Source organism: Phalacrocorax aristotelis, chromosome Z (assembly GCF_949628215.1).
Source record: "Phalacrocorax aristotelis chromosome Z, bGulAri2.1, whole genome shotgun sequence".
Taxonomy (NCBI): Eukaryota; Metazoa; Chordata; class Aves; order Suliformes; family Phalacrocoracidae; genus Phalacrocorax; species Phalacrocorax aristotelis.
In genome coordinates, this window is record NC_134311.1 from 7,979,620 (window position 1) to 7,992,727 (window position 13,108).

General features: G+C 40.3%; 1 protein-coding gene across 2 annotated transcripts in view; it reads right to left on the minus strand.

Annotated features, from left to right (window-relative positions):
* Nucleotides 1-5,826: 5,826 nt before the first annotated feature.
* RASGRF2 (Ras protein specific guanine nucleotide releasing factor 2) overlaps nt 5,827-13,108 on the minus strand; it is a 134,676-nt gene continuing 127,394 nt past the window's right edge. For both annotated transcript variants that reach the window (XM_075078783.1, XM_075078782.1), the window contains exons 25-27: nt 11,498-11,615; nt 10,649-10,717; nt 5,827-10,546 (exon numbers count right to left, since the gene is read on the minus strand). In XM_075078783.1, coding sequence (XP_074934884.1) covers nt 10,454-10,546; nt 10,649-10,717; nt 11,498-11,615 — 280 coding nt within the window. In that variant the 3' untranslated portion in view covers nt 5,827-10,453. The remainder of the gene's footprint in view (nt 10,547-10,648; nt 10,718-11,497; nt 11,616-13,108) is intronic.

Here is a 13,108-nt window from a genome sequence, read left to right on the forward strand (position 1 = left end):
TGGCTTATGCAGATGTTTCAACCATTTGCCAGCTCAGAGCCTGGAAGAAAAAAAGATGCAATAGCCTGCTAGCTAATGCCGCAAACACCTGGCAAACAGTGTTAGCAAGTTCCCTTAAGATTTCTGAAGAATATATCATTAATACTTAAAAAATAGCTTGGTCTTACTACTGTTCTTTTAATCTATTTTGCAAGGAACTCAGCTACAGAAACAGTTGCTAAGTCGCTAAGAACCATCCATAAATAATGCCCTATTTTCATCTCTATCTAACCTAAATATTTATGTGAAATATCCCAATCAAAATGCTGTCTTGGTTTCATTGCTTGTGCTGGGGAGGTAGCAGTAGCTGGGTGTTAATTCAATTGCTATTCATGTTAATGCCATCTGTCCCTGCACAGGGAGTTCAGCTGAAATTCAGCAATAATTTATGCCTCGCTGGATTTTGTTGTGGAAGCTGCTGAACAGGGAATTTACCTATATGGAATCAAAGGAATCAGGACAGAAATTATAAGCCTAGTTAGTTGTACGTAGTGTATGTATCAAATCAGGAGTTAGAGGGTGTCATGTTTGTTCTAAAGAACTTGCAAGGACACTAGTCACTATCTCTCCTGCTGCTGGAGTCAGAGCTCTGCTACTGTACAGCTGCAAAGAGCCACTACACACAAATCCTTATAAGGTAGCAGTTGGGTTGCCCAAATGCCATGGCACTCATTGGTTTTCAAGTTTGATCATCTTTATTCCTCAAGATTCCTAAAGACAGACTTAAAATCATGCAGTGAAGCATACCATCTTGGGAACAAATATAATTGTTTACCAAATGGTTGCCAGACCTCTTACTAAGGTTTCTCTGTGACTGTGGATGTCCAATATCCACTTGCATAGAGTATATGCAGTCACTGAGATGTCAAACTGGAAAAACATACTGTTTTGAGGTGGCGTTCAACCACTTAATGTCCCACTGAAGTTAATGGTATTTCAGCAAGTACTTGTTGCTAAGCATGGGGACAAATTTACCATGCCCAAGTGCATAAGTAGGCACAGAACAGTCCTCCTACAGTTAAGATTACTCCAAGGAAAGGCACTTTAAGGTGCTAATACATGTCTACTAAATAAAGAGCTCAACTGGATCCAACCAACCTGTTAAAAATAACCCCAGTTATTTTAAGTTATTGAAGTTGCTCTTCACAGAACATCCACCACATACTATAGGAAAGGTTCTCTATAATTAGCAGTGTGTTTTCTGGCCAAAGGTAGGAGAATCGGTTTTCCTAAAAATGGAGTTGTCCCTTTGAAGAACAGGAATATCCAAAATCCTTACAACAGAACCATGTGCCCTTCAGTGCAATGGCCCAAAAGTGATGACAATATTTTTGGCAGGTATGTTTAGTCTGCATTGTGCAGTATCACAATGCATATGTTTTTAATTAGAGCAGCAAGACTGAAGGTAGGAATTTTCTAGTGCAGATCATGCATGTGAAAGGGGTGACAATTCTGTTTCAGACAATTTCAGCTCTTGAAAAGTTGCTCTTGCATGACATTTTGGCAAAGCTTTTGTCTCATTTAAAAAAATGAAAAAAGTATTTGTGTCTCACCGAAATGCTGTTTTCTCTCAAGGGTACATGTTGAGAACATGATTACAAACAAACATTACTGCTTTACAAGAGGAGACTTTGACATCCTCTGCTCTCTGACCCAGCGGAGGATATTAATTCTGTTCTTACACAGCTGCCGCAGGGCCAGCCACTGCAGTGTTGTAGGCTTACAGTCCAGCAGGCCATTGCTTTCTCCCCAAAACACACCCCAGCTATGGATCTGGCACTCTAATACTAGTCTTTCCACAGGTGGGATTCCTATTCCCCTCATAAAACAGTACTGAAAATGCAGCAGTTAAATTAAAATTACCAAAATGGTCAAATTAATCAGTTCTGAGATTATGATTGTCAGGGAATTCAGAAGAGCAATGACTAGAGAAAAACAGCCAACAAATGTATTCAGATATGTTGAACTCTGGACACCTTCCCTTTTTCCGTTATGCTGGTCCAGCACTTTTTGCCATGGAAACTCCAGCAGACATGATCAGAGAAAGAAAAAGGTCTCTTTTTCAGATGGCTCTCCCATTGGAGATGAAATTTTAACAGTAAATGAAATGGAATAAACAAAATATTTAGGTTTAGAGCAGAATAGGAAGTGTTAATAGGACCTTGTGTCTTCTCTGGCTGCAAAAGTTACTACTTTTGATTCATGTGAAACATATCTAGGATCTAGAAATGATTTATACATATTGTCCCCAATCTGTATAAATGAAGAGCTTCCAGGAAGAGTAGTGGGAGAGAATACCAGCCTTTAGTAATAATTATTGCTCTGTTTCTAACCCATCCATCCAGGCGTGTGCACACCATGATTATTAGTACAGTAGGCTGGCATCTGATTCAAAGAGGCTTACACAGTGGAGCTGCTACCGCTCGGAAAACAAATTTTAAATGGCTTCTGCTACTACAGTTTCTAACCCATGTTTGCAGGCGTGGCTCCAGCAGTCAGGGAACTGCAATGAACACCAGTGATTGTATCAGTTCTCCTCAAAACTGGAAATTTCAAGCAAAACGCTGCTCTCCTCAAATTTTAGTTCCAGGCTATACACAGATAGGGCCAGAACATTAGAATATAGCTTCCAAGTTCATTATTCACAATTCTCATCCATTATCATTGCAAAATCAGTCAAGAACAATTTTTTTCTTCACAAAGCTGAGGATCTTGAACAGCCTGTAGCAGCTATCTTCCATCTCTTTCTTCATAGTCAAGATTAAAAAGGGTTGTGTGATGTCAGATTTCCTCAGGGATTTGATCATTTCAGTCAGTCTATCATTTTACAGAGTACTTAGTTGTTTTCTTGCAACATACTAAAAAGTAGAAAACAGCTGCCCCCCTGCAAAATACTTCTTAAACAATAATCCATGATCTTACTGTGCCTGGTAAGATCATGGAGCAGATCCTCCTGGGAAGCATGTCAAAACATATAGAAGGCAGGGAGCTGAGGAGCAACAGCCAACATGGCAGATTGTGGCTGACTAATCTAGTGGTCCTCTACAACTGAGTGACTGTATCGTGGACAAGGGGAGAGCTATGGATGTCATCTAGCTGGAATTCTGTAAAGCCTTTGACATGGTCCCCCACAACATCCTTCTCTCTAAATTGGAGAGATATAGATTTGATGGATGGACTGTTAGATGGATAAGGAACTGGCTGGATGGTGGCACCTGAAGAATTACAGTCAATGGCTCAAATGGCACAGTAAAAAGTGGTGTCCCTCGAGGGTCTAGGACCAATACTATGTAATATCTTCATCAATGACATAGACTGTGGGATGGAGTGCACTCTCAGCAAGTTTGCAGCTACCACCAAGCTGAGTGGTACAGTTCATTCAGTACTGGGAAAGAATGCCATCTAGAGGGACCTTGACAGGCTGGAGGAGTGGGGCTGTGCAAATGCCATGCACTTCAACAAGGCCAAGTGCAAGGTCCTGCACCTGGGTCAGGGCAACCCCTGATATCAATACAGACTGAGGGACAAAGGGATTGAGAGCAGCCCTGAGAAGAAGGACTTCAGGATACTGGTGGACACAAAATTGAACATGAGTCAGCATTGTGCACTTGCAGCCCAGAAAGCCAACTGTATCCTGGGCTGCATCACAAGAAGGGTTAAGCAGGTTAAAGGAGGTGGTTCTGCTCTTCTACTCAGCTCTCGCAAGACCCCACCTGGAGTCTTGCATCCCCAGCACAAGAAAGACATGGACCTGTTGGAGCAGGTCCAGAGGAGGGCCATGAAAATAATCAGAGAGCTGGGGCACCTCTTCTATGAAGAAAGGCTGAGGGAGTTGGGGTTGTTCAGCCTGGAAAAGAGAAGGCTCTGAGAAAACCTTATTGTGGCCTTTCAATACTTAAAAGGAACTTATAAGAAAGATGGAGAGAAACTTTTTACCAGGGCCTGTAGTGACAGGACATGGGGCAATGATTTTCAACTGAAAGCAAGTAGATTTAGACTGGACGTAAGGAAGAAATTTTTATGATGAGGATGGTAAGACACTGGAACAGGTTACCCAAAGAAGTTGTGGATGCCCCATCATTGGAAATGTTCAAGGTCAGGTTGGGTGGGGCTTTGAGCAACCTGATCTAGTTGTCCCTGCCCATGGCAGGGGAGTTGATGATCTTTAAATAGCCCTTCCAGCCCAATGCATTCTGTGATTCTATGATCCTATGATGATGGGCTTAGGGAAAGATGTAAAACCAGACAACTCTTTGGCATAAGGTTAATGAAATGGTTTAAAGTGTGAGGAAAACAACTTTAAATTAGAATTATCCTGCAGTAGGTTTAAATAGAGCTGCTTGGCAAGTAGGTTTTTTTTCTTGCACTGAAAAATAATCTGAAATGATAATCTGACAACTTCAAGAGTAAGTTGCTCTCTCAGTTGATTTCAGATTTTATGTGAAACACCAAAGATGTAAAAAGATGGCAGAAAATGTGACTGCAAGGTCACAGAGTACTGAATAGCTGCTGCTTTTAATATGTCACTTGCTTTATCTCCACCTTACACAGACCTGATGTGCCGTTACTGTTTAGTTACTTGAAAGATGTTAATTCTTGAAGCAAATTTAATAGGCATCTTTCCATCTTTAAGAAGTCATACAGTTCAACAAAGGAAAACAGTAAACAGTGATTAAAGCATGTAACAGAAGCTGGAGACCTAGGTTTGTAGTTTTAAATGCTATGAACTATTCTGTTTCAGTTTGCAAGTCATTTATCTCCAGGTGACTTGTTTTCCTATCACAAGAGGAGGGACATACCATACTTATAAAATGTTTTCCATGTTTACTTGGCTATAAAATGTGACTAAACTATTTCTTTAAATCCAGGGCAGGACACCAGCCAAGCAAAGGCTAGGGATATTCAGACAAAGGTCCAAACACAGACCAACAGGGTAAAGAAGTTAGGGGCAATGTTATTTACTCTCTATATAATTCACAGAATCACAGAATCCCAGGTTGGAAGGGACCTCAGGGATCATCCAGTCCAACATTTCTGGGAAGAGCACAGTCTAGACAAGATGGCCCAGCACCCTGTCCAGATGACTCCTGAAGGTGTCCAACATGGCCGAGTCAACCACTTCCCTGGGGAGATTATTCCAATGGTGACTGTCCTCAGTGTGAAGAATTTTCCTCTCATGTCCAATCAGAATCTCCCCAAGAGCAATTTGTGTCCATTCCCCCATTGTCCTCTCCATGGGACTCCTTGTAAATTCATTGCCTTTCGCCTGAAGAAATATTCTATTGAAATGGGAAGTCCTTAAACACCTTCTGAAATTATATTTAAACTCCACCTGCTTGTACCTTCCTGTAAAGGGAGTAAAGGTGTGGGAGGGGAGAGACTTTCCTCACCTGAAGAAGAATGAGTTGTGCAGCTGATTCAGTTTAATCTGTCACATGTCTTATTTAGTTCTTTATGCTGTATGCTTCACAGTGGATCAGCATTTCTAGTTGTGCATGAAGTAGGCTTCATTCTCTGTTCCAAGTTAAAATCAGCATTATTCCCAATGATGCCCACGGCAGCTGCAATGCAGCATGAGCGAACAAAGAATGAAATGCAGTAATTCAAACCATTCTTTCCCAGTAAAGGGACTCAGAATTTTCTCTGATTTTTGCCCTTCTTATTAATGGCTTGTCCCTTCTGCTCCCATGTTTCCCTAAAAGACTCAGCAATGCAGAAGGAATGGATTTAATTTTTCACCATTGCAGGGTAAAAAAATAAGGAGATACCAGTCAGGAGTCTTGAAAATCAGGAAAAAAGACTTGTTTAATTAGCATATAGGCACAACACCCTGCCTGATATGCCTTACTAACAATACAAAGCAATAACCTCAGTCAAAAGGTAAGTTACAATACATGCAAAAACACCTGGATTGTGCACTAAGTAACATGTTAGATATAGGTACATCTGTCAAATAAACATACATCTATTCTCCTAAAGAACAAAACTTCAGAGACTATTTAAAAAGTAAATGTACAACAAAACAACCATAGTTGAGCAGCGTATTGGACACAAAGCATCCTACACAGAGACATTTGACCTTTGGAGGCAAAAACTGTAACAGGCAAATAGCTGAGAGCCAGATCCCCAAATACTTACTTATGAAAAGCTCTCAGTGAAGCCTAAGGTATTACCAGAATGAGGTCTGAAGGATTTTGCCCTTAATGAATAACAATTATGAGTAAAAATGTCTCTATTGGTGAGAATTTTAAATCATATATCTAAGTTTAATGTTCGTGATAAGAGTGAAAGGAAGAGACTGAATATTGATACAAACAAAACAATGTTTCTGTAAAAAGAATAAATAATGGTTATGAAAGAAAATTTGGGATAATGAACATGCCCTGAAATCAAAGTCAACGTGGTTAAAATTAATAAATACTTTAAATAGTTAAGTTCCTTTCTATCCTACACAAATATAGTCAGTATTAAGACCTAGGAAAGTAGAAAGAGGATGGAGACCTCTTCCTTACTTTTAAAAAAGGGTGATCAGTCCCAGTATCATCTCTCACTATTAAGCTATGTGCTTCTGTGTTACAGGACTAGCCGAAAGAAAGGGACAGAATACATACTTACTGCCACTGTAAATTCAACGGATCTATTTTTTCTTCCACATGATGACTAATCACGGGCTTAGTCCACTAACAATACTGGTGAATTTAGTGGGGAGAGGAGAGAGACGGCGGGGAGTGAAGGCTGGGGTGAAGGCAACTCTAACCCCATATCGGTGTGTGACAAGTGCTCTCTGTCACATGGAAGGGGACGTGTCTGTGCTGCTGCCCAGGTTCCCAGATAACTACGGGCTGAATCTGGGCTGCTACTTATGCAATAAAAAATACTGCAAAACTCCCGTTGGACTTTGCTGGCAAATGCACCCACTGCTGAACCAGTGGGTGAAGTATGCTATCCCCATTGCAGCTAGCCAGCCCGTACACCCTGAGGCGTTTTTGTCTGGAGAGTGCCGAAGGGAGCAGCCCCTCCAACGTGACAACTGCTGTTGCATTTGACTGGCACAGCAGGGCTGAGAAGCTAGGAAAGGCAAGTAATAGGCGCTTCAGCCCTTCTCTTTCTTACAAATCCTGAATCATCTGGGCTTTTTCAGCTCCAGTTGCAGGAAAGCAAGTCTGCTCTGCTCCCATGGTGTAAAAGCTATAATGGACAAGAGCCTAAATGACAGCAAGACCCAAATGACAAAGTCCTCACTTGGAGACATCCTCCCTAAAACACCAGAGGCAAACAGTGGGTGTTTCATGACTGGGTTTTCTATCTCTATATGTTATATGGCTGTGGTGGAGTGGCATAGAGAAGCTGGTAGCAAGGAGCTCCACAATCCCTGTGTGTTGTACAGGGACATCACTGCACTAGCTGGTTATACAGATGTACTAGGCAAAGCCTCACATAAAGCAGGTTGCTGCTGCCTACTAACTATTGCCATAGCTCAAACACTGCAGCAGTACTGTAGCAGAGGCACTCAGGCCACTTACACGATAAGTACACAACCCAACTGCGGGGCAGACACATCGCTCTACACACGCTGTGTAGGATTTCTGCAGAACAGCTGTTTCCAGCTCTGGCTAGGACTGCAATACTGGCTAGGGTCATGGATAATAAGAAGCATGCCCACTTCTTTGAGCAGTCACCTCCTGTATTTTAATGAATGCGTTTTATCCCCAGCCAAAAAGATAAATATTAGTCATCAGCAAATCAAACATTACTGTGACCATAACCTTTTTTTTGTGTTTTTTTTTGTTGTTGTTGTTGCTCTGAACACAAATCAAGTACCTCGTTACGCTAGTGATTCTAACCTAAATTGTGCCACTGACCCAAGGAGAAACTTTTGGCATATACATGCTTTTCCAGAGGGGCCGAACTACCACATTGTGTATTGATTTTAAGCTGTGGATGCTCAGCACCTTTGAAAAAATCCATGTCTAATCCTTTGTCTTCCTCTCTGTTCATTTGTAATACTGTAGCACAAGCACAGCACCACCCCTGTGTATTGCAAGCGTTAAAATGCATTGAATGTTTTGAAACTCTGAAGAACCAATATACACACATAAAGTACAAAACAACGAACTGTGGAAAGACCAAGATGAAGAATTGTACCCTGTAACCCTAAGAACATCAAGGAAGTTTGGTAAAATGGGGGTACAGGTAGATAAAGCAGCAGTTAATAGCATACAACAGAGATGCCAATTGACATTGACAGTTGTTACACATTGTCTTTGTTAACAGAGAAACAATAAAACCAAGTTAAGAAATCACTTTTTGGACCACTTTTCCCCTGTTTCTTCATTACTTCGAAGTGTTTTATGAAGCTACCATATGGGAACTGCTTTTGTACAGAAAATACACACTAAGTTGGTTTTGTGGTCCAAATAAACCATGCTTTTTTTTTTTCACATCATGCATTGGGAGGCAATCAGCTTCTTGTCAGTCATTAGTGAAAAGAACAAGCACATTTTTGACAATAAGAAGCTTCTATAAGTAACATTTTCCATGTTCATTTCTACAGCAATCATTAACCAGACCTATTTAAAATGTTTCTGGTATTTCCTTTTCTGTTGCTGTCTGCTTTTCTAATCGAGGAATTTTCCAGTATTTGTGACGTATCCTCATGCAGTTATTTACAAAGAGATGGTCCTTGTGCTGAAGAACCTTAATGAAATTTACAGTTGCTAAAGTACATTTATTAATGCTAGCAGTTACACTCACACAGAATGAATGGAATTTATTGTGCAGCTCTGGGCTGGGCCAGCAATATAATTAAAGTGCAAATAAAGACAAAAACCACAAGCCAGGCAGATCCGTTTTTCATTGCCAGCATTAAGAAGCATCATGACTGTGGTAAGAAATGTTGGATCAAATAGGCCTAGGTCACATCTATTTTAAAAATCTATCTCCCTGAGAGGATTTAAGGGAGGTATACAGTGATATAGCCCTATTTCTTCAACTGGCTGAATATCATTGGAAAAGTAAGGACACTTTTCCAGCCAATTTTTTTCAGCAGTGCTAATACCTGCATTTTATACTACGATGCACGTTACAGCATGCATTTGATCTCACTTTCTATGCAGCTACAACAGGCCACTCTTGATCAGGAAAATGTAGCAAGTACCAACTAGCTGTAGAAATTACATCTATCTACCTGGTATGTCACAAAAGCATAGGCTTTGAAAACATTTATGAATAGCACATTTTCTTAAACATATGCCCATATGTAAATGATAATTAGTAGCTCAGGTACAAATATATAGTTTGTGTTTGCTGGCATTCAAAGTTTGCCACTGATGTGAACAATTTTAGAGCTAAGTCAGTGCCGAATGGCTGAATAAAAAACCAGACATTTTTCAAACCACTGCTTCCACATAAAATGAAACTGTCACTCCAAGTCCTAGCGTTCATTGCTGATCATTACCCACTGCCAGACCAGAGATGTATTTCTCTCCACAGTGTGACCAGAAAGTGCTCTGTAGCCTGACTTCTCAGAGAAGCTGCAGGAGGTGCAGAAAAATAAAGTGCCTTTTCCAGGGCTGTGTGCAACAGGACTAACCATCCCATTCACTGTACGTCTGGATTTCTCGAGTCTCAGGTATAGCTCCTAACCTTGTATTTCCCAGCTGAAGCTTGAAAGGTGGCAACTATTTACAGCCGTTCAACTAGTTCATTTGCTTTCCATGCTGTAAATACTCTCATTGTGTATTAATGAAAAATATTTACAATTCATTTATAGGTAAAATCAGTCACCTTAGAAAAGGCTGATATTCAAAGAAGGTAACATTTTATAAAGGGTAGCATTAAATATATAGCAAGTATTTTGAACAACTGTAGATCTGAAGATACTAGATGCTACCGTAATGTCACTCCAAGATAGCAGGTGACTGTTAAGATCCTGGTTTTTTAATGAAATTAACACAGTATGAGGACACCACTACCATTACTGCCTCAGTGAACGCATAGTTAGCGATCAACCCAGACCGCATCTCAGCCATCCAATTTGGTCATTTATCTTAATATACCTGAGTATATTAACACCATTTAAATCTGTGCCCTTAGTTTGTCACATAAGATGGCTACAATGAGTACCTGTTCACAGGAAAGTCTCCTATTTTCCATTGAACGCATAGTCCCTACTGCAAAACATTATCTTTGCAAAGCAGCAATCACTTAATCCAGGTAGGAAGCATCTTCGTCTTCCACCTCCAATGCTCATTTTTGTTGCCTGAGAGGGAAATGCTGTGAGGCTCTGTATCTCTTATTGGAAAAGAGAGCTTGCATTCTTCTCAATATTTCCCTGCTGTCTTTAGGACTTGGCATGCATTGTTTTGTTTGTTGTACTAAAGCTTTCTGTAGGCTCTGAGGCAAAGCTGGCTCTTCAGGCAGGGAGTCTGGGTTCAATCTTTAGGGAAAGCTCATACAACGTATCTTCGTCTATGATGAGTGTCTTGTCAAGTAAATAGTGAGTGACCTGGAATGGAGAAAACACAGGTAAACTGTATGTTACTTCCACAAAAGTAACTTCCACTGCTTTCCTTTTCCCCTTCAGCCTATTTCAAATCCTGAGCCTTACCTTCTGCTGATGCTCAATGCGGTAGGAGGTCTGCTGGAACTGGCGTATTTCCCTGATAATATGTGAAATCTTTCAAAAGAATACATGTATATGAGTAAGTACAACTGCATTTTGACTTCAGCTAAGCCACATAAAGCAAGAACTTTGCACCAAATTATGCAATTTATCCTGGCAGGAGGGAAGGGAAGGGCAGAGATCATCTCCTAATGGCTTCCAAAGTTGTCACTTTCCTAAATTAACCATTTGTTGTTCAGCCAGCCTCAAGTGAACCACCTTGTCTCTCCTCTCCCTATACTGATAACCTCTATTCTCTCTGCTGTGAGTGACTGCTGTAATGCGCAGCCATAAGAAGGGCATTAAGGTGAGATTAGAAGAGAAATTTCCATGCTTTCCTCTGAGGAGTTGTTACAAAACAACATTACACGGTAGTTGGAGAGGAATCAAATTTAAAATGCTTTTTTAGATAGACCCTAGCACACTTGAAAAGAAGATTGTGATTACTGCTTTCTGGTGAATCACTACCTTCCTTTAATTTTGGTTATTTCAAAAAGGCTTTTGTGGCTCTTTCACGAGCATCAGACAGCTGCTTTTCCTGTCTGTCACTCCTGAAAGAACAAATTGGAGGCAAATTCACCCTGTAAAAATACTCAATTTACCAGAAGGTGGTGATAGAAGACTGGGTCAAGTAATTGCTTTCAAATAGCTACCTATTTTGCATGGTGCCAATATCCTTGTACATCTTAGAAGTTAAACCTTAGAAGTTAAACTCAAAGGAGTTGTAATTAAATCAATAATTAACTCACATAATTAAACAGCTGTTGGGGAAGTGCATAAGGAACTGAAAATTACCATTCTCATTTTGGAAAAATTGACAAGGCCTTCCTCAGTGAAGTTTGGCGTTCCTTCTTCAATGAATGCCAGGTCCGTCAGGTACATTCCAAGGTAGGGAACAGCAGGTGGGTTACAGCTGTGAAAGATGAAATCAGCATATTTGCCTGTAGCTAAGTTTACAAACTAACTTTTTTTTGTAAATCACCCAAATGCTTCATTACTTACTGTACTTCTAATCTATGGGTTACATTCGTTTCTACAACAGAGCTTCTCTGACTTCCCTTGAGTTCTATTTGCTCTGCCCAAGACAAATTGAATATATTCTGTGCAATATCTAATATTAATGGCAAAAAAACTTTAGTAAAAGGTAGAATGGTAACGTGATGGAGTGAGAGGAAGGACAGGTAAACTCTGGATTAGAGAACACCTTCAAGCATATCTCAGTCCTGGCTGACAGACAGTCCCTGAAATACATCCTACATACAAGCTGAAAATGCATGGTTGGTGTTCTGCAGTCAGGTAAGTGTCCTAGTATGCACGCGTGTGTGCATACTACACGCGTGCATGTGCATACGTATACACATATATGTATATATGCATATATATGTGTATATGTGTGTATGTATGTCTGTATATACCATTCTGTTAAAGTTTGCTTGGGCCTTCTCAACAGTGAATGCGAAGAAGAAAGAGGATGACAGGCAGATAGCAAAGATGATCTGGAAAGCTGTGAATACAGATCCTAGAGAGTAGGGATTTTCTTTTCTTGGAGGGACAACAGAAATGGGATAATGATTGCTCCTTCCCTAATGCAGTAATCACTGCTCTGATTCTTGCCTCAGCAGAAAGGGTAGCAAACTTGGTTTTCTGAAGCGCTGGCAAAAAAATAAAAATGCAGAGTGATGGCTGTAGTGTTAGCTTAGGCAGACTGCTGACTATGCTTAGCAGTGTGTTTCATTCAGGATATTTCTTATATTATGAGGGTGATTGTTGTACACAGGCAAGCAAATGTTAACTGAAAGGTGTATAAAAGTACCTGTTCATATATTGTGAGTAAAAACGTTTTTAAAAAAGTTATTAGCTCCCCAATGCTATTTTTAAAGTAAAAATTTACTAACTTGAACCATGTATATTTTGAAACGTTTCAGCAATTATTCTTGCTTCTCTTGAGATCATTTGAAGTAGTCGTACCACTCAGTCCTGGAAAGCCTACTTCTAATTACAGAAAAAATGCAGGTTTTCCATACATACAGCTGGAGTCAATACAAAAACCGTAGAACCCCTGTCACAGGATATTTCAATAACAAACTTATGTATGGTCAAACACAACTGGCAAATTAATTAGCGAAAAAATTATTCAAGGACTACTATACAAAAACCCAGGCTGTTTTCCAGGGTGACAGACTACAGGGGGCTGGGAGGGTGTAGGAGAGGAAATACCGCTGTGCATTTGACCTGTTCCTACATTCCTCTCATCAGTTACTGGCCACTGTCAGGAACAAGTTAAAGGGGTGAATGGATCTTTGATATGACTCAAGCTTATTCTTAAGCCCTAAGCTTCTTATCTGGAAAAAGGACTCTTTGGAATCCTGTTTTTGTATAAGAAACTTTATTTATAAACCTGGCTTC